General features: G+C 38.2%; 1 protein-coding gene across 1 annotated transcript in view; it reads left to right on the forward strand.

Moving 5' to 3' along the window:
* MATN2 (matrilin 2) overlaps positions 1-22776 on the forward strand; it is a 76528-nt gene that overhangs the window by 15237 nt on the left and 38515 nt on the right. The window contains exons 3-5 of the mRNA XM_074885096.1: positions 8357-8926; positions 14355-14477; positions 18895-19017. Of these exons, the coding sequence (XP_074741197.1) occupies positions 8357-8926; positions 14355-14477; positions 18895-19017 (816 nt within the window). The remainder of the gene's footprint in view (positions 1-8356; positions 8927-14354; positions 14478-18894; positions 19018-22776) is intronic.

Consider the following 22776-nt stretch of genomic DNA (forward strand, 5'->3'; position numbering starts at 1 on the left):
TGTTAAATCACCTGTTTCTTCCTTCTGATGTGTGTAGGTACATCTTACAATCATTGTGCCTTGAGGCAATATTAGTAATTGCATGCTTTGCTTCCCAGTAGTGATTGTCTCAATAGCTGAGAGGTTTCCTCTGGACTTTATGCCAAGTCTTGAAACTTCAGCTTTCATCTTAATCTCCCCTGCAATAGCTGTGGTCCATTATCTACCCAGCTGGGGTCTAAAACAATAGCAGGAAGGTTGCACTTGCTCAGACCACCCCACACTTTCAGGTTTCTGGGTTTTGTTCTCAGTGGGAGACCCTCCTCTGTGGCTCTGAGGCTTGGTAGCCTGGCTTGTGCTGAGGTTGTGCCTCCCCAGCCCCTAACAGGGGTCCTGGAGTCTGAGAAGGTGAGATCTGGACAGTGATCGTATCCCTGCCCAGCCAGTTGTTCCCTGCAGAAGCTGTTACCCTTAAGCAGGCCTAACTAATGAGCCATGAGGGCTAGCTGGGACCATGACAGACCCCAGGGATTTGTGTCCTATTCTGAGTATGCTCATCTGCAGTCAATTATGATGGAGATCAGAAAGTTGGGATTTTGGTCTGTGTTAGCAATTTTTAACCACATAACAACACTATGCTTGCCAACTGTCATATTTAGTATTCATTATTAATTTTCAAGTCATGTATCAAAATAGCATTCGCTTTTAAGCTGCTTAAAGGGCAATTCAGTAATTAATGTTATACGGGTTGTAATTCTATTTCTATGAGCACAAGAAATTTTCTTGTATTTCTTTAATGTGTATTTCCTCTAACAAAGCCTTTTCTTTTCCCTTCTTCCTCCTTCCTCTCTTCTCTCTTTTCTTTGTTTTGCTTTCTTATTCTTTTATCTTTTCTCCTCTCTTTTCTTTTTTGTTTTTCCCTTTTTCCTTCTCCTTTTCCTTTTTTTTTTTTTTTTTTTTAAAGTGATTTGTAAGTTTTCCACAAGGAGGAAAGAATATCTGCTTCTACAGTAAAACTGAGTCACGTACTAAATGGCAAATGCTCTTTGTATTTCTGAAATTGTTTGTTACTACCCTCACAAATTACTGTGAAATACCATTTCTGTTTGAAAAAGAGTTTGCCTTGACAATAACTCACTGATTAAAATTGCAAACTGGTTTTATGTGTATATTCTAGAAGAGCTCAAAGCCTCCTCTGTGTATTTTGTCTTGAAGGAAGATCATGCCAAAAGAAAGAACACTGAATGTTCAAAAGTGTGGTGTGTTTTGCTTAATTGTGAGTACTTTAGCTTAATAATTAATAAAGCACATATGTGCAAAATTAACTTGAAAATCCTGGAAACAGCATTTGCATAACTTAAGGAACATCTCATTTTATAGGCATGAGTGGGTAATCACTATTGTGAATGAAGTCAACATGCCTTTAAATTGCTTTGGAAGCTGGAAGACACCTTCTACTTATTCAAGTGCTGCTGAAGTGGTAGAGCTAATGGTTTGCCAGTGGGCATGATGTCCCACATACTGTGGGGGGCAGGGGGGATATGGTGTACGGCGCTATCCCATGGTACTGTTTCTGGAACTATTCTGGAGAAGTGTCTAATACTTAGACTGTTACCAATGAATAGAAATATGTGGTTCAGGTCAGCTGATCAATGAGTAATGTTGAGGTTGCTAACAGATTTCCCTGTAAACAAAGACATGGGCAACTTTAAAAAAAAAGTATGGATAGGAGCTTTTAAAACATTAAGCTAATGTACTGAAAGCAGAACAACACAAACTCAGTAAGGTCACATTGTTTCACTGAATTTTCTACGCAGCTACCAACAGTTACTTACTTTCTCTATCTGTTCCTTCTCTAGTAATTTATGTGTCCTTTCAACAGTGCCCCAAGTAGCTCAGGCAAGAATAGGAATTTCAGATCTTCAAGGAGAAAGGTATGAAGATCACCTTCTCCCATACAATCACCTTTTTTTTGTTTTGGTTGTGATTTCTTGTTTTACAGATGCATGCAGGAAAAGACAGAGTCACAGGCACAGTAAATGCTTCCAGACTGTCTGTGGGAACTGGATTCCAAGTACCATTAACTGTGTGTACTACAAGGTTTCTCCATCATGGCTCAATCAGCAAGTTAATTCCTTCTCTCTCATGGGTGTGAGCTATGCTCAGCTGAGAGCATGTAACATTTGTTTCTGTTAGGAAGTGGTGGGTAGGTGTTGATGCTGCTGGGACTGGCATCTTCATCCCTCTGTCCGGGTGTTCCCGTGCCTGCAAGGGAAAGCAATCCACTCCCTGGTCCTCCTGACCATAAAAGCAGGTTTTCCTCCTGTCAGGAAACCCAACATTTTCCATCTCAGAACAGCTGAAACATGCAAAAAGAACTAAGAAACTTGAGAGTATCCCTACACCATACTTTGGCCTCATGCCAGAGACAGCCTCAGTCTCAGTAAAGAAATGGAGAAATACTAGGAGTCAGTTTTGGGACTCTGGAATTAAGAAGACTTTATATTAATAATGACATGTTGGAAAGGATGACATAGAAGGAATAGAAATAGTGAGGTGAAATGAGAGCAAGGTAATGGACCCTCCTGCAGTGACTGATAATGAAGCATTTGCATGTAGAAGGAAATGGAAATCTGTGGACAAGAGCCTCCTGCTGTACAGTTCTCCCAGAAATTTTGGAAGTTCAGAAAAGATTTTGTAAGAGGCAATAAAAAATGTCTGGAGGCTGTGTTGCATTTAGAGATTGTTCCCAGATGAAGAAATTTGTAAGGAGGAATCAGTGAGCTGCCAAACTCATAATGAATCTTTGGGTTAGGGCCAGAGGCCTGTGAATTTGGGGAAAGGCTGAGCAAGGATGGGCCCAGGGAGCACAGGGGCAGGTCTTAGACTCAGGGTCTGTTACAGAGCTGGCAAGAGGTGGAGTCACCTGCAGAACCAAGTGCAGCATGTATGTGTGCCAGGAAAAGGGTACTGAGCAGTTTCTAACATTTACTTCAGGAGCTAGCTATGATTATATCTTAAATGCGCCATAACACCCTTTGCCTTTCTCTCAATTAAAATGGCAAAAAAAAAAAAAAAAAGGAGTGGAAGCTAACTTGCACAAAATGTCTCACTAGAGCCAAGAAGTGCTTGGAATTACCGTTATTCTTCATTTACTCTTGGCAACAACCACAAAATGTGTTTTCCAAACAGGAACAATGTTACATTAACTGCCATGTACTTCGTGCTTGATCTTTGCAAAAGAAGCTGCTGCAGTTTCCCAGACGGTGTATGTAGGTAATTCACAGATACGCCTTTTTTCCCATCCAAGCATTTTGCTTTTGGTATATTTATGGATGAATTGCAAATTTAAGTATTCTTTACTTGTATGATTGTGCAGCAAGAGGATTAAACCTTCTTGATGAACTAAGAAATCTTTTGGAAATATCTGAGGACCTGTCAAACCCAATCTTTCTGTCTGTATATTTAGCTAAGGAAAACCAGAATTCTGGACTTCAAGAACAAATATTTGACACCCAGCAAGTTCATACATTTTGAAACAAATTTGGTAGGAGTTATACCAAGATTTATAAAGAAGGAAGTTGTAAAGAAAAGAGAGGCAAGTAAGGTTGAGGGCTAGAAGAAAAATGAAATAATAAAATGTCAAAGAAGAAAGAGAAATTTTATATTGTGCTGGGAGAACAGTTTTCTCCTCTTTTACTTAATTCTGAGTGGAGACTTTTGTTCTGTCACTCAAAGATAAAATCTAAAAATAAACCCGGTGTTATTGCTGGCAGTCCGGGACATGTAATTTTTTGTATATACATGACTGTGGAGTGAGCTAAGAAACACAATATATTGAGTCTTAAAATTGCTATTAATGCATTGCCTGCTCAGGCAATAATTTTTCTATGCTCTCATTTATTCTTAACTGATCTCATCCTTCCTTTTTGCTTGAATTGTCTTACTCTATAACAAACATCTTCATGGAACTAATATTTAGTTGTTATAGATCACTTTTTCAGTGTTTTAACTTTGCTGTAGTATTTACCAAATTGGGCCTTTTGCTTTGCATACATCAGTAGCCTTCTTTAACATTTATCCATTCTCATGTATTAGGATAAAGACCTACATAACCAAATAAGTAATATTCAGATTAAAAAAAAGAAGTATTAAGGAGTCCTAAAGATGTAGGACAACAATAGAAAATAAATAACCCATCTTTAAACAATCAAGTTTTTCAAGGGAGTTGGCTTGCAAAAACTTTTGAAAAATCATCATTGGGTCCTTTGAATGTGTTCAGTTTGAATATCCCAAAATGGAAATGTTTGAGGAAATTAAACAGTGCCAGGGGACATTTTTAGGCGTTGGGACTCCACCATTATTGTTGCTGTTAAATTGCTGGAGCTGTCTCTGGCCCACAGTGGTTAGCATTCCCCAAGCAATCCCAGTGCATGGTTCAGAGGCTACAGGGGGACAGGAATTATTCCCAGTAGGCAGCTTGCATACAGCCACTCTATTTTAGCGGGAAGGTGAGTTTAATACTGTGGATCCAGGCCAGCTTGGCCTCTGAGCTTAGCCTGTATCTTAGACTGCTCTCTGGCACTGAGACCAGTGGTATAAAACAGCCTGCTTCTGTACTACTAAATACCCTGAGCTTACAGTGTGGCTGCATCCACATTGCTTATTAGGATGGATCCCTGGCTCATACTACTTCCCATATCATGCCTGAGGATTGTTTGAGAAAATGTTAATTGTCCTAGGACAAACAATACCAGGAACTGTTCTAATGATTTAACAGCCTAGAAGAGACAATTCCAAAGTTCAGGAGAACTCCTTGGTGATGCTTTAGTTATATTAAGGCAATATAGCATTAGTTAGAAATAAGATGAGAGGGTACAAACACACTCTCAGACAGAGACCCTGGGTGAGTAAGCAAAGTCGAAGCAGCGTGAGCTTCATCAAAGCCGAAGTAGGCGTTCAGGCCTGAGCATAGTTTGCTTTGAGAAAGGAGTAGAAGGAAACCAACAGAGATCAGAGAAAATAATTTAATAGAATTTTCAGCTTTAGAGGAAATTAAGATGCTCAATGTGAAATATTCTTTTAAGCTTTGTTTTACGTATGCCTCAGTAATTAGATCCCAGCTGGATTCTTCTAAGTAGAATTGAAATTTTGTTGCATTGTTAATTTTGCAAAGGTGGTATCACTGTAACTGCCATTTACAGACAAACTGGATATTGAGTGGAGGAGGAGAACATATTTACTATTGACTTGACCCTTCCTTCCCTTGCCTGTCTGTCCTTGTCTTGCCTTTGGATAATACAACTCACACTGAGGGTTTTTTTAACTTTTGTGTTGGCAATACAAAACCTCTGCTGACTTAGAAGCAGGTTTATGGATGAGTAGCTCTTTTCAATGAGTATGTCACTTTTCATAAGAAGAGTGGAAGGGGATTACTTTTGGGTACAAGGATATTTGCCAAAGTTGTGAGAAAGGTCCCTATTTAAAATAAGAGCTGGTAAGAGGAAGAGGTTATAATTTACAGGGCAAGTGCAGAAGCATGCAACTGCTAAAAAGGTGTCACTGAGAGTTAGTCATTACTGATTGCCACTCCTCAAAATACCACCCAGCTGGAGTTTTGCTTACTAAAAGAGTTACAGTTTAATTTTCATGGAACCCATCTCAGCTAAATCAACTTTAATAATTACAAGGTTGTTAAAAATTCCCACCACATCAGAAGACAAAGATCTTAAATACATTTTAATTTGGAAATGTTTTGAATTTCTATAGATAGAATTTTGCTAGTGAAAGTAGTTTTGAAATATACTGTATTACATTCAGACTGAAATTTTTCTTAAGTAATTTAGCACAATGGGGTGTGTTTCTGGTAGTACTATCCACTAATGCTGTTGAGGTTTTTTCCCACCAAGATTCATACCTGACTTCAAAATACAGTCTCTTCAGACTGGGATTCAAATCTTTACATTCAAATTAAAAAGATTCAACACCATGGTTCTAGCTTTGACTTGTTTTAAGGGAATTTTACTCTTCTCCCTTCTCTGACCTTCCCCTCATGTACAAACACATATTTGTAGCTTTTTTCTGTAATTATCTTTCTTTCCCCTTGCTCTCCTCCCATAAATCGTATCTGAGAGTTGTCTTGGTATTACAACTGTGCTGGAATATTTAATATTATATTAGTAAAAATAGATAATAATTAGATATGCCACTAAGATAATAAGATGGAAAATAGTTAATATGCCAGGATATCTGTATCCCATTAGATTGGGAATTTTGTTTCTGCTCAATTTGGCTTGCATTCAACATTCTCTGATTTTGAAAGAATAAGCAACCCGAGCATATTCCTACGCTTATGAATAAAGCCATACTGTAGACTGCACATGAATAAATCCAAGTAGTCATTTTTATTGTCATCAAAGAGCATTTTTATTCTATGCCCACAAATGTTCTTGGTAATCTATGAAAGAGGCCTCTGAGTTAACAAGTGAAAACAGGCATCTTTCTCACCCCTTGCCTTGGCAGAAGTACATGATTAGCATTCATCAGCAGTCACAAGTGAACTCATGTAAAGGCTTGTCTACAGACAGATGTTCTTCCAGTTGAGTCTTTGATTGGCCCACTTGTACTTGTGCAGTATGACATGACCTTTAACTATATAGTCAAATACTACTTTTCCATGGAGCATTTGCCTCATTCAGTGCACAAGATGGATGAAAGTGCACTGGGAACTGAATTCGGCTGGGCAATAAGGGAGCTCACTGATTACGGATATTTCAGCTTAGTAAGATGAGGATGCCACTGCAGTTTGTTGAGTATTCTTGCCACCTTTAATCTTTCAAGCCAGGCAGACGAACAGGCAACTAGCTACTTCACAGGTTTATTCATAGCCACAGGAATTTAAGAACACAAGCAGACACACTGATTGAAGCCATAGGTCTATCTAACTCAATGTCCCTGACAGCAGTGAAAAGTGGATGATATGAAAAAGTTTAAGGACAAGACAATACTACCTGCAGGTATTCCCCCAACTGCCATGCTTTTGTGGCTAAGGGATTTCCTAATCTGGGGAGGTCTTTAATGTAAATATTAAACCTCAGTTGATTTCTCTTCATCAGCATCCCATTAAGCCCTTTAAAGTCCTTTTAATCTTTTGCCATATGCTACCTTCTGCTGGCTCACCTCCCTCTGCTTGCCTTAAGCCTGCCATGTGCTGACTTTCTGTGAATGGTCAGTCCCTACCCATTCTCATCATGACTTCATGCATATGGCTTATATCCTTTCAAAAAAGAAGGATGTTGATGCCAGAGGATATACCCAGGGTCCCAGAAAGCTTGTAGCATGACCAGAAGGCAGCCAGCCTTCACTTCTGCTGTTACCCAGGCTAGCTTGGCCTGCCCGCCTGTGCAATTGTCAGATATAGACATACCCTTTGGTATTTCTGCTTCAGTGGCTTTTGGAAACAAAGACTGATGATGGCTGAAATAGAAAATTTCAGGAAGTGTATGAGTGGTCTTTTGGCCAAGTTGAGTGCCACTGTAGATAATAGGATTTTCTCTCTGATGCAGCCACAGAACTTCTGTGTGTTGCTGAGCTAGTCCAATAGACAATACTTTTCCCAGATGGCCATTAATTATGTGTTTGAAATGATAGGGTTTGATTTGCAAAAGTGCTGAACACTTACAGCTGCAGCTGACGTCACTGAGAGCTGTACTTTGTACGTGCAAAGTGCTGCTTAATGCCAAGTTTCCTGAAAAATCAGTCCCTTCACATCTTGTACTGTTGGACTAGATGATCTTCAAGGTCCTTTCCAACCTAGATGATTCTGTGATTCTGTATCGGTCACTGCAATTAACAGATGTTTTTGACCTGAATTTCTTTGTATTCTGTTTTCCCTGTTTGTAATGGAGGACTGATACCACCCTGCCTCTTCGGAGTGTTAGATTTCTAAATTCTAGGACACTACCACAAGAAGCATCACAGTGCAGCCCACTCAAATAGTAACTGCGTAATTCAGAGGGGGTTTCCATCCTGCATGGGATATGAGGTCAAAATCTCAACAACAATGGCAGAACAGGGTGTGGCACAAGTGTCTACCCATTCCACTGCTGTTAGCCATTCTGGGTACCGATCTCACAAAAAAAAAAAAATATATATATATATACACCAATCACGTAACAGGCAGCTTTTGTTATTTACTGGAGGCTGAATTTATATTGCCTAAATAGTCTTTGTTCTGGCATTTGTTATTTTTCCTGTATTTTCCCAGCACTTGTCAGGGTGTTTGTTTAGACAGCATGTTTGAGACATCAGGTCAACCTGAACTGATTTGCATGTTGAAATTTTTGTAAAATACTTCTGTTTGCATTTTGCTTTCCAGAAAATACTTGCAACAACAAACGTCTGGACCTTGTCTTCATCATTGACAGCTCTCGCAGCGTAAGTCCTTATGACTTTGAAAAAGTGAAGGAGTTCATTTTAACTATCTTGCAGTTTCTGGACATCAGTCCTGATGCTACCCGCGTAGGTCTGATTCAGTATGGCAGCACAGTCAAACACGAGTTTTCGCTGAAGACATTCAGGAGGAAGCAGGACATCGAAAGAGCAGTGAAGAGGATGATGCACCTGGCAACTGGCACCATGACTGGACTGGCTATTCAGTATGCAGTGAACATCGCATTTTCAGAGTCAGAAGGAGCCCGACCTCTGAAGCAGAATGTGCCCCGAATTATCATGATAGTCACGGATGGGAGACCTCAGGATCCAGTGGCAGAGATTGCCACTAAAGCACGTAACTCGGGAATCCTGATTTTTGCCATTGGAGTGGGAAGAGTAGATATGAACACACTGAAGTCCATTGGGAGTGAACCGCATGAAGAGCATGTGTTTCTGGTTGCTAATTTCAGTCAGATTGAAACACTGACCTCTGCCTTCCAGACTAAACTTTGTGGTAAGGTTTTTATCTATAGACTTGAATGCACAGATGAAAGTAAAACACAGAAAAAAAAATGCATTAAAATTGGTTTTTTACATGGAACCTTATCTGTCAGAATATATATACTGAAAAAAGGGAGACTAGCCAGACAACATTCAGAACAGTCATACATATAGGGAAAAACTAACTCTACTGCAAAGTGCCATAAAATGTGATCTAATTCCTAGTGGTCATAAGGAGTGAGGCAAATGCACATATCATGATTTTCTTATTCATTGCGTAATAGCAATAAATTTACAACCCTCTGCTATTTGAATATTAGATAAGTTGTTGTCTATTGATTTTAAATGTGAACTCGCTTAGTGCTGAAACTGCAAACGGATAAACAATGTTTTGGTTATTTAAAAAATTCTATGGAGTTCATGTACTCCTCTTCCAAAGCTTACATATTAATTCTCTGCAAACAAATATCTCTGCAAATGCCTTGTGACTGGAAGTGAAACACAGATACATGGTAGTGGTTTTATTCCATCCATTTTAAATACAGAAAGTTAGGAAAAGCCATTACAGTGATATTATTCATTCATACAATAAATTAAACAATATGTTAATAGGTATTAATTTACCACAGAGAAATTGCTTTTATCTGTAATACCCTGATAAGTAATTACCTTTTACAAATATCATAGCATACATGATTAATTTTATTCCAATCTGTGTACTTAATATAGTTTTCTTTTTTAGTTTTTCTTGAGATAAATATGAAAGATCTCCATGCAGATTTGGCATTAAGTTGAGGCATTTTCAGCAGAGGCCAGAAAAAGAATGCATGGTGGGATTGAATGCTCACTCATCTCTAGGTATGCTTTTGCCAGAAAAGAACTGAGGCTTATTGTCAGGATAGTCTGGAGAATTTTCCTTACTTGGTCTTTTCCAAAATTGTTTCAAAGAGCAACAGGACTCCAGCTGAACTGCATCAGCACAAAACACCATCACAGACATTCATCAGATAATAGATTTTTTCCTGTTTCTTCCTTGCCATATTATTAGCTGGCATAGTAAGATACACTTAAAAACCAAGAAAGAGTAAACTAAACATGGATTGAGAGTTCAAATGGAATGAACAGTAAATGCTTCAAAACTTCATTTTACTGGATTTTTTTAATTGCATTTTAGAAACAAATCCAGTACAAATACCACTTACTCATTTTTTTCTGACTAGGCAGTGTCCAGTAAATGTATTAGAGTTTTATAGCTCACTTTTAGTCCAAATACATGTGATCCTCAATAAAACCACCCCTCCTGCAGATGGAGGAGTATGGAGGTGACAGGCATTGCTGCTGCCTCCGTTTCTCAGGGAATGCCTTCACAACATTTGCTGTGTCAGGAATTGAAGGTGAGATCCAAAAATGCACTTAAAAACCCAGGCTCAGATGCATCAGAGAATTTAAGCTGTTAGATTCATATAGATTTCAATTTAAGGGACTAAATTGCAGATAGGATTGTGTCTGGATTGCCCTTATGTCTGTGGGAATGTGTCTTTATGGTTCCTGTGAAGATAAGAGAAAAACCTGGCCAAGTGATGAAGCTCTGTAAGGAAAATAAAAAGTAAACCAAATTAACCACTGTTTGCCCATGGATGGCAGAGATTACCCAGTGCCTAGCAGCTATATTCTCAGAAGAATCCATATAAACTGGCTGTGCTCCATTCTCTGCTAAGCCAGACTTTCCCTACAGTTGCTGTCTGTGGCTGCTAAAGACTTGGGGGTGTCAGAATCAGCAGTTGAAGTCAGGGGATCCCAGGGGCCCTTTTTTTATTACCAGTCAGCAAGGTAAAAGACAAGCAAACAGCATCCTGGGAAATCAGAGGCATGAAGAGTGAGACAATAGTTGAAAAATCAGGAGAAACAGAAATGGGGACAGAATCCAGGAAAGGAGGTGGAGATTGAATAGAAGAGTGAGAAAGATGGAAGTTGGGATGGAGCAGTCAGAAGCAAATAAAGTCTTTATTATTCTCCTGTAAAGTAGATAGTGGTGTAATCCCCATTCTACGTTGAAGGAACGGACACAGAAACAGGATTAAGACTGTCAAGACTGCCCACTAACTTTAAATATTTGACTCTGCAATTCCTGGTCTGATTTTCTGGGGCATTTACTGTTTTTACACTAATATGACATACTAGTCATGGCTTTACAGGCTTTACCTGCAGCAAATCCAGATTCAGGTGTCTCTAGCTGAACACACACCGCATAATGGTTGATGCTTGCTTGAAGATACTGATATTATTGGCTTGCCCAAAATCATATAAGGACCCTGTGACATAGACAGAGATAAAATCTAATTCACAAGGCTCACATTCAAATTCCTTAACTATGAGATCACCCTTTCTATTACTTCAGTCCCTGGCTGTGTCCACCAAACTCCTCCTGCAACAAATAAGGTTGTAGAAATCATACAGACAGCAGCTTCCTTCACTGCAGAAATCTGACTGATGACCAGAGTATCACTGATTCTTTCAAATAGGTGCAACAGAGACACTTTGGAAAAGATGTTATGTGATAGTATATCAGAAGATTGGTAACAGATGGTAACAATGTATTAAAATCATAGAATGGTTTTGGGTTGGACGGGAACTTAAAGATCATCTAGTTCCAGTCCCCCTGTCATCAGCAGGGACACCTTCCACTAGACCAGGTTGCTCAAAGCCCCGTCCAACCTGGCTTGAACGCTGCCAGGGAGGGGGCAGCCACAACCTCTCCGGGCAACCTGTTCCAGTGTCTCACCACCCTCACAGTAAAGAATTTTTTCCAAATATCTAATCTAAATCTACCCTTTTTCAGTTTAAAAGCGTTACCCTTCATTCTATTGCTACACTCCCTGATAAAGAGTCCCCCCCCATCTTTCCTGCAGGCCCCCTTTAGGTACTGGAAGGCCACTATAAAGGCCTCCCTGGAGCCTTCTCTTCTCCAGTCTGAAGAACCCCAACTCTCTCAGCCTATCCCCATAGGGGAGGTGCTCCAGCCCCCTGATCATTTTTGTGGCCTCCTCTGGAGCTGTTCAAGCAGGTCTATGTTTGTCTGATGCTGGGGGCCCCAGAGCTGGAGACAGTACTCCAGGTGGAGTCTGCTCACAAGAGCAGAGTAGAGGGGGAGAATCACCTCCCACAACCTGCTGGCCACAGTGCTCTTGATGCAGCCCAGGATGTGGTTGGCTTTGTGGGCTGCGAGTGCACATTGCTGGCTCATAGTCAGTTTTCCATTCACTGATACCCCCAAGTCCTTCTCTGCAGGGCTGATCTCAACCCACTTGCTGCCCAGCCTGTATTTGTGCTTGGGATTGCCCTGACCCATGTGCAGGACCTTGCACTTGGCCTTGTTGAACTTCATGAGGTTTGCACAGGCCCACCTCTTGAGCCTGTCAGGGTCCCTCTGGATGGCACATCCCTTCCCTCCAGCGTGTTGACTGCACCACACAGCTTATTGTCATCAACAAACTTGCTGAGGGTGCACTCAATCCCACTGTCCATGTTGCTAACAAAGATGTTAAACAGCGCCGGTCCCACGACCGACCCCTGAGGAATGCCACTCGTCACTGCTCTCCACTTGGACATCGAGCCCTTGACTGCAACTCTTTGAGTGTGAGCATCCAGCCAATTCCTTACCCACTGAGTGGTCCATCCATCAAATCCATGTGTCTCCAATTTAGAGACAAGGATGTTGTGTGGGATGGTGTCAAATGCTTTGCACAAGTCCAGGAAGATTACGTCAGTTGCTCTTCCCTTGTCCACCAAAGCTGTAACCCTGTTGTAGAAGGCCACCAAATTCGTCAGGCACAATTTGCCCTTAGTGAAGCCATGTTCTCTGAAGGGACTGAGTTATTGGGATGCCTATCATAGAATGCTGCTTTTTCCTTTTTTTTTTTCAATTTTTAGTACTCTGTTTTGCAGCCTTATGTTCTTTTGATATGGGAAGACTGACTGTTTTTGTAGTAATGTTCTGTAGATTCATATTCTATAGCATTAGTACACAGTAAGATTTTCTGACTCTAACTACTGAAATTAGTATATTTTTCATTTGTCATATTTGAAGTGCTTCCTTGGTCATACCAAACTGTACCTGATGTTGGAAGCTAGTGAAATATAGCCAGGAGGAAACTTCTGTTTAGAAAGTATCAGAGATCATAAACTTCATCTTCAGAATGACAGAAAGATGAAAAGACAAGAAGTCCAAGCAGGTCTGTATTCACATAAATAAAAGTACTTGAGAAGTTTTATTATGACTGAAAACGATGAGATCCAAGAAGCTGATTAAGAGATTTGGGAATTGTGGTGGTTTGTATATTAGTAATAAATGCATAACTCTGGAAACCATTCCAAAGACCAAATACATAGTGTGTATCTCAAAACCACATTTTTTTTTCCACAAGTACCACACATACCACATGTTAAGTTATTTATCAGGCTTCTGTTGTGGCTGCTAGAAGATTACTGTTAATATCTATTCCATAAATCTGGAGATTTGTCAACCTAACACAATAAGGAGCACATCAGCCCCTAGTTGTTGTTGAGTAAAATATATTATTTTCCACACAATGTTCTCTGAGAAGTAATTCACCTATATAGTATAGAAATTACATACAAGCAATGATCCAGTGAAAAGAAAACATTCAGATTTCTTAATTCCCAAATACTGATCTGGAGAAAAGTAGTTCAGCAATTAATTTGACAAAATGGGCCCACTATTCTTTTTCTTTCTTACTGTCTCAGTCTTGTTGCATTTTACTACTTGCTATGAGAGACATAAAATACAAATATTTAAAATAGACTCAGAAAGACTTATACGCTGGAGTGTAGCGCAGCTCAGCTCCCACTTACTGAATCTCTGAGATGCATGACCTCAGTGTCATCATGTATTACTTTATGGTCCTCAACATTAATAACTAAGCAAGCAAGACTCTTCATCAAGTTGTTTTCTAATCATTCTTCTTTAGTATTGTGCTGTGTGGTGATTTTCTTCATTCAAGAAATTGAATGTCCTCTAGAACAGTTTGTACTTAAATTCCACTTACTTTCTAAATTTGAATGTGGTAGGTTTGTTTCATTGTCTTCTTGGGATCACCAAGTAATTTGTGTTTCCAGATACTCTATTGTATATTTTTATTTTGTTTATTCCACATGTAATTTCATATCCAAAAACATGCCACCAGTATCAGCCATTCATAAAATACTTAAATTCCTACTTTTTTTAGGAATAAATACATAGTACTGTTTGTTAAGGATTTTTTTACAGTCTTACAGGTTTAAGCTTCCATTTTTGTCTTTACTGTCATCACTTAATTTGAAATTTCTAAATTACTTCAGTAAAATTTTCTACACCTTTTTTTTTTCAGTTTTGACTACAAGTAAGACTAGCAGTTAATAACATTTTACTTTTTTTGTTTCAGTGCCCCATATGTGCAGTACAGTTGAGCATCGCTGTGATCACTTCTGCATAAACACCCCTGGCTCCTATGTATGCAGATGTAAACAAGGATACATTCTGAATGCTGACCAGAAGACTTGCAGCAGTATGTTATCTTTCTTAACTTTTCTCTTTCGTGCTCCCAAAAAGTCCTTAACATCACATACCCTTATTCTTGGGTTCATAAAGAGGGACTGAGTTCAGTATATGGTAATGGTAATCATCATATGGTAATCATCAGAAAGAGTCTGAAAAGGTGAAGTTGTAATTCTTTTTCTTGTTTTGTGTAAATGAAGTGCTTCATTTATCTTCCTGAAATATATCCAGGTAATTTTTATACAGAGCTCTGCAGAGGTATGCTGTGACTACATAAAATTGCATTTAAATTCTATTGGTGTAATAAGTTCAACAAAGAAAGAATGGTTTTATCATCTCACATAAAGTGAATACAACTACTTCAGTAACTTGTCTAGATAGCAACCAGTACTAAATAGTACAGAAAGGTTCCATAAACCCCATACTAGAGAACTGTGAAATAACTTCCCATTCTGAAAAGCTCTTTCTAACTGCTGCTTAAAGTATAAGGGTTTGCAACCATTCAAAGAATAGTTTCAGAAGTCTTGCTTCTGCTCTCATTTCCTTCTTTAAATGGGTTGACTTTTTTCAGTTTTAAGTAATTGACTTTATAGTTTATAATAACAAACTGTATTTCACTTTGTGACCTTTGTAAGCAATACTTCTTTTGTCCATTTGGTCCAAACTTGCTTTCTAGTAATTAAGAGCAGACTACATTAGATGGGTATGCCAAATTTATTTCTGTATCCACCATAATTTTAAACAAATTATGTAATACTGTTTTTAATTACTTGTGGAAAATATACTTGCTAAAAGTGCAGTTTCTTATCCCATGACAGTGCATGGATTCAAGTGAAATTTGCCAAACTGATTTTAGCCAGAAGAAAAATTTTGGAAAATGTCTTTTCAAAAAGCTGGTGAGAGCATAGGATGTACCCTTCACAACAGATAGTTTAGATTTAAGGTGAGGGATGCAGGCTCCAATCCTATCCTTGTGCTTGAACTCACATGTTCCACATCTCAGGAGAGTGCCATAAAGCAATCAGGTAGCTTGGGGTTAGTGGGTTCTTAGTCTCCCTTGCTTAGTTTTGTATTTTATATCAAATACTTAATGACCACTGAAACAGCGAAAGTATGTTAGTATCTGAGACGACTCTGCAGCTTGGGGATTAGAGTCGTTACATGTGCAGTGGGACACATGGTTGCAGTCAGATACTCAGTAAATAGGAACTTGAACAAAAGAATGTCAACACCGGAGTGATCTGGGCATTCTCGCAGCTACACTGAAGCATCTTGAGACCCTTCGGGCTACAGCAGGAAACTGCTTTTGAGCTGTTCACCTCCTGTGCTGTTGAACTATGGGATGAGTTGCATTTAGGAATCTCTGTTTTCTAGTCCTTTTCATTAGCATCCTTCACCAAATGTAGACATTTGTCATACGCATGTGTGTGAATTACAGGGGAATGTTTTGTGTTAAATGAAACAAATGTAACACTTTATTCATGTTTTTGTTTCCTCAAGAAGATGCAAAAAAAATAAATCCAATCTGGAGTATTTCCTAATTATTATTTGGTTCAGCAGCTGAGCCAAGACAAGAATAGTGACAAGAACAATTTTTCATGCAGCCTTTTTTTTCTGCTTCTGCATATTTGCTCTTCAGAAGGCAGGTGGTCAGAATCCGAAATGATGGCTCCAACTATATAATCACATTTCAGTAATATTCTCTAACCTATTCTTTTCATTGTGTTTGTCTTAAAATGCTTCTAATTTAAAATGTTTGTATCCTTTAAACCTTTCTTTTAAACCCTCCATATGCTATTAATTTTCTTAAGTAATTTTAAAGAAAGAATTATTTTGCTTTCAGTTTTCTGGAAGTTATTTGAAATTAGAAGTGTCTCTTTTTTTTTTCATTTCCTCTCACACGTTTTCCCCATCCTCACCCCTAACATCAATTTTGACAATTGAAATTTTTTTTGTGAGTCAACTAAAAAAATTTTAATTACAAGTGTGAAAAATTCTTTCTTTATTGTGTCTTTTTCTTTTTTATTGTGTTACATTTCCATAGTTTTTATCAGCCAGTAGTTCAGCTTTTGGGCACTGCACTGCTTCAAATTACAGATTAATTTCCAAGGGAGTTTTGGAATTGTGTAGTTTTCTTACTACACAACTTACTTACTACACAACTTACTTACCCATGCACAGTAGCCCTCAATACAGTTCCCTCTCTACTATTTTTTGAAGCCCATTGCTGCATTGTTTTACTTTTTTTTAGCTATGACTCAGTCTTATATTAGTTTTCCCCACTTACCAGTCACACATGATTTGCTTGACTGTGTACTTGCTTTGATCATCAATCAGATGATACTAGATTGCAGTTTGCTAATTATTAAAGGAGAATGAGTCATTCAATGTGTTTGTAGCCGACTTCTAATGGACTTTTTTCTACATCACCAGACTATGAACACATTTTAGCAGTTAGCACTGGAAACCTAATATTGAGAGCCATCAAACTGGCCTTAAATGTGCTAGGGTGGTGCAAATCATTGGTGAAGGGGAGAGATGATACAGTAGCAGTCTAAACAAGGTCAGAACATTATGTCTAATGGCTCCCCAGAGAAGTAACAGAATTCATGAGGATAGGGGACCAAACCTGAACAAACTGGACAGCTTATTTCTGGAGGTAAGCGGAAGCATGACAGTAGAAAAACCCAGTCTGTGACCATTTTAATTACCTTCACTGGCTGCTCTTTGTCCACAAGTGCACAGAGACAACATGTTCCTTACGTCACCTCTAAGTAAAATAAATCTTCGTCATGTTTCTCTTTAGTACAATACATGATCAACATAAACCAGATGTATTTATCAAAGGTTTGGATGTATTTGTCAGCTCTTCCATGAACAAATAGTTTCTTTACATATATATTTTAACACTTTCTAAATTAAACAGTGCAGAAAAGATGAATGGCATGTACCTAAAGCTATACTCTCTTTTCATTCTTCTGTATCTAAAGTTACACTCTTTTTCATTCTTCTGTTCCTTTTATTTTTATGTTGTGAGAGTACACCATATCAGTATTCACTTCTTAAAAGCCCTTAACCAAATGGCTACAATCAGCAGTGAATTGACAACTTTGCTTCAGACTGGAAAAGGGTGTATTTCTCTTTTGGATAGTTTTGTCCTTGATACATTTCCTTATAACATTATTTCTAAAAAAAATTATTTCCTTGCATTGAAGGAGGAAAATCTGTCATACTTGTGATTTGTTGCTGTCTACATGAAAAAAAAAAAAAATAAAAATAAAAGCAACTCAGCTATCTTCCAGAGCAAAACTAGGGGAAAAAAAGTTATTTTGTTTAACTTGAAATATTCTTACATTTATTTCATTAACATGGTTTTGCATCCATGCAAAGGATGCTCCTTTCACATACTCTGGTCTAACTTATCTAGAGAAGAGTGGTTGTGTCAGATAATGTCTATTATTTACTCATTACACTGTGTTTGTTTAACTTAATCTCTTCCATTCTTCTCTAGAGATGTTCAAATCTTACATTGATATGCAAAATAGTACAAAAGAGGAAATGTAGCTGAAACAATCTGGAAATTTATCTTCTTTGTGGGTGTTTATACTGGAACAAGAGAGTTAAATGACTGTTTATGCTGTTCATCATGCCACTTGATATGAAGCAGACAGCTATAAAAGAAAATTCATATTTGCTTGGCCAGTTTCCTCAAAAATGTTCCAAAAGCCTTTTTTGTAGCTGTAAATGGTCATTATGTGTTGAGCAGTCTTTGGGCCTGATCCTGAGCAACACAAAGTACTCTGCTTTCTAGAGATTTCACTGGGGAAACGGGGTTCTCAGAAAGTTTTAGTCTATTGAAAAGAAAGCCCAATGTTCTTCATTTGGCCAGATGCTGAACTGACCTCATTTGTCATAGTAATTTTTCTAATGAGGTCTTTTGCTTGGGAAGGGTAACTGGCTATGGTATTTTGCGCAAAACTGAAAAATTAAAAAACTCAGAAATTAAATATCCTCAAGCCTTTTGGTGTTGCGTTTTCCTTTTCTTTCCCTTTACAACCTCGTCATCGTTTATCTGGGAGGGTTATGCAAAAAAGAAAAAAAAGACACAAATAAACACTTTTTTTCCCCCCCGAAAAAACTGAAGAATGCCCTTCAAACCTTTTAGAGAAACACTTAAGCAACTCAACTAGACACCATTGGCCCATCATTGTTGCTGCCTTCAGCTGAAGGAATGAGCTCCTCAGCTTTGAGTGATTGTTCCTGCTGACATAAGACTTTCACTTTGACAGAACAATGGCATGATCAGTGTTAAAATGAGCTCATCTCTAAAAAGCTGTTCATAGCTTCCTGAAATTTATTTCTGATCTATAGTCTACCCGTGCATTATAGGTCAAAGAATTTCATATTCATTGAATTATGTTTTATAGCTCAGGACCTTTGTGCTGTGGAGAAACATGACTGTGAGCAGATCTGTGTGAACACACCCGGGTCTTACGTCTGTCAGTGTTATGAAGGGTATGAGCTTGATGCAAATGGAAAGAATTGTGTCGGTGAGTATGAGTTTAGAGATTCACATTTACCTCTTGGCACAAACCAAAGGGAAATTCAATGTAAATTAATATCCAGTTTAGCCATAGACAATGATGGGAAGCTCTCTTCTCCTATGAGTGGTAGATAAGGAAGAATACATATTGGCATGTTCATAGGCCTTTACTGATAATGAATGGTGACTTCAGAAAATTGTTCCAACTCATTTCACACAGAAAGTAACATTGCTGTTTTGAAACAACACACCAGATGTTTTATTCTAGATCCGTGTAGGTGGCCAGCAATGTACTGGCATGATATATGTGGCCATTAAAAAACAAACAAAGCCAGACAAACTCAGTAGCTCCTCCTCAGATAGAAGTTATACATAGAAAAACTTGAAAGTGGACAATTTCTTGTCATTTCTCACTTGGTTTTATGATCATGCCAGGAGAGATTTCAAACTCTTTTTGGGAAGATGACTTTAAGGAAAGTTTAGCCCCCCTTAAGAACCCATCCACTATGTGCCTTTGATTTTTGCTGTGGGCAGTAAAGAAGCAAACATCAGCTCTGAGAATTACAACTCAAAAGAGTGACTGTGGAAATACAGTATAATGATTTTTAACATAAAACATGCTTCCCTCTCTATTACCATATAAGTATCTCACTCTTCTTCCCCATTTAGACACAATAAATACTTTTAGGATAATCTTTTTCACTATCCCATTAGCCTTCCTGTAAACTTTTCATCCCATGCTACATTTTGGGAAAATACTGTCTTCTGGCATCTACCACAAAAAAACTCTAGTGAGTCCTTGAAAAAAAATGACCTTATTTGCTAAGTATTCTCTTCAGGCAAGCACTTAAATACATGCTTAATTTCAAACACATGCTGAAATCCCATGGAAGTGGATCCAAGTGAATCCTTGGCCCCAAATCTGCCACAGGTCACCACAATGTCCATCAGTTTACTCTTTCTTGTCATTTTAAACTCTAACATAATATAATCTGTCTCTTATTACCTTCACAGAGCTATTACCTTGCATAATCCTATTTTGAGATGCAAAATAGATGACAGTTTATGGAACCGAAGTTTCTGCATGTAGTTTCACATGTGACACACAAATGAAGTCTTGAGGTTTTTTAGACATAGGATAACATATGCAGTTTTGAAGAACGTTCACTCTGTACTTACTCTTCAGAAATGTTTCCCTTACTTGTAGCTTCATGATCTCAGTACAGGAGTGTTTAAATTTCTCAACATAATTTATCTTCAGCATAATTTGGCCACTAATATACCATTTTAACAACCTGCTTTCTAAAGTTGTCTTGTTTTGAAAATGCAGCTAATGATGGCTATTTAGGCAAGAAGGCCTATTAGATGTTCTGGGCCAGATTTCTACATCTAACACTCCACAGAAGTTCATCCAATAACTTTAGCTAATCCTCTTGACCTTTACCTGTGTTAGGATAAAGCATATATTTCTGTGCTACTGATTTGACTATATCCTGAGACAGAAAATCCGTGACTTCTGTGGTAGGTTCTTTTATCCCCAATTCTTTCCTACCGTATATTCTAATGCAAAATATTTATGCTTAGTGGCATCAGCTGTTGTTACTATTTTCTCCCTATTAAGTTGAAGGGTCCTTTACATCCCAAGATATTCTTACTGAGAAGGTAGCTACCATAGCATTGTAGGGATAAAAGTAAATTTTGGTGAAATTCTTTGTGTGTCAAACCTACTATTATCCTCTATAATAAGTACAAAGTCTATTTTTCTTATTAAAAGCTTCAAAATATTTCTATGCCATTTATTAAATTTCTTAGAGTGGCACTTGTTTTTTGCCTGTTAATAACTTCTCTGCAAAGTCTGAAGAGTGTTATTTGGAGGTGTGATAAATCTTTAACATTTTCTTCTATGTCCTCACTGACTCTCTTCGACATGGAGACATACAGGCCTATTATAAGCTGCATTGATGACATTTGAAGCTTCCATATTCTCAGTTATTTTCATTATTTTCAAAATACAGGTCATGCATGGGTTCACTATGGTATCTTACATTTTATAGCTGTCTTTCCTCTCCACTTGATTTCTATTCATTTACACCTAATTTAGCAAAAAACATGAACTCATGCCATTCATACCCCTGCAATAATTAGTAGTCTTAATTGTGATCTTAAAGCACATTATTAGCACTTCTGTTTTTCAATCTTCTTTTTAATTTATTTGACCATTTAACTTTTTCATTTCTTACTGATGCATGTGAATGTTTCAATGTATATTTATTATGTTTTACTCATGCAGAACTGAGCCTCTCTACATTTCCTGAACAAGAAAAGATTGTCTGGGTAGTTTGCAGTTTTGTTGCTAGTTTGTCTACAAATCCTATTAGCTGTCAGTCTCCAGAATTTGACTTTTCAGATTTGAACAATTTGAGATTTTTGAAGAATATGCTTCTACCAAGAATGTACAGCTTCTGCAGATGTGATCACCAATGTATAAGCACTTGCTGGAAAATCTTGTAAAGAAGACTGTGTAGTGATAACTCTCAGTTTTCATAACTCTTAAGCTAGTTAACCATTCTTTTCTGTGGAGTATTTATTATCAAATGAGCAGGATCAGAAGAAAGATCTTGATGTACACATATACCAGAGACCACTGAGTACAACAATTTTGCAAAAAGCAGTGACTTCATCAAGGTTATTTTCTCCTCTTCATCCAGAGAACAAAGAGAGAATTTCAGCAAGACATACACATTGCAGTTGTCTCAAAGATCTGAAGGTTTCTCTCTAAGATATCTAAGACTTCTAAAATTTTAACTACAGCAAAAGTAAATGAGAAAGTACAGAAAACTCATTTCACAAGCAGATTTATTAAGTTCTCTTCCTCCATTCTGATGGGCTAATTTCTCTGGTTAAGGATCAAAGGCAATACTAATTGCTTTATTGACATGTCAGCCAGTTCTCTGAATGGCAATAATTAAATAAAATCTCAGGACCGGCAGTTTACAACGTATCCATTCAAAGCGAGCACTGAATGGCCAACCACTCTGACTGTTTGTAACACAGTTTATGAACAAATTTGTAGATGAAACAGTATTTGAAGTTGTCTGCTCAGTGATAAGTATGGCTGGCAGAGCACTATCACTTTGCCTTTTTAAAAGCTTTTCATGTTAACTGCCCTCCTTTCACATGAACAAAATCCTGCCAGTTAAAATCGGGTGGTAATGAGCCATTCTTTCTCCATCATGCTGCTGGACACTCAGTCTCTCTGCCTTCTTGGTATTGCTGGACATGCTGTCCTCTCTTTCCTGGCACTGGTGCTAGACTGTCTCCGTATTGCTGCAGCTGTTGGGCTTGGGACCTCTTCTCCTGGCAGTGATTAGGCTGCTGGCGCCTCTCTGCAGTCCTAGCACCGCTAGATTTTTTTGGCTGCTTTCTAGGTTCTTACGAGTCATCCATGAGTCTGCGCTACTCTTCCCCCCCATTCTTTTTCATTCTCCTGATGGCTTTACTTATTCTATGATCTTTTCTTCCTACCCTTTTCTCTAACCTTCCCCTTAACTTACTCTGTTCTCCTAAGCCTGAATAATCTATATAAACATCATAGGAGTAAAACAACAATAGAAGAGAAAGGTGACCCATGATGTCCACAGTTCAGAGAGGGCAATGTAAGTACCCAGAGTGCAGAACTGGTAACTGGAAGTAAAAGATGGCTGTCATCACTTACCAGCTAATTCCAAGCAAGAAAAACAGGGTGAAACAAACATGGGGAGATGAC

This window comes from Strix uralensis, chromosome 1, assembly GCF_047716275.1.
Source record: "Strix uralensis isolate ZFMK-TIS-50842 chromosome 1, bStrUra1, whole genome shotgun sequence".
Classification (NCBI taxonomy): domain Eukaryota; kingdom Metazoa; phylum Chordata; class Aves; order Strigiformes; family Strigidae; genus Strix; species Strix uralensis.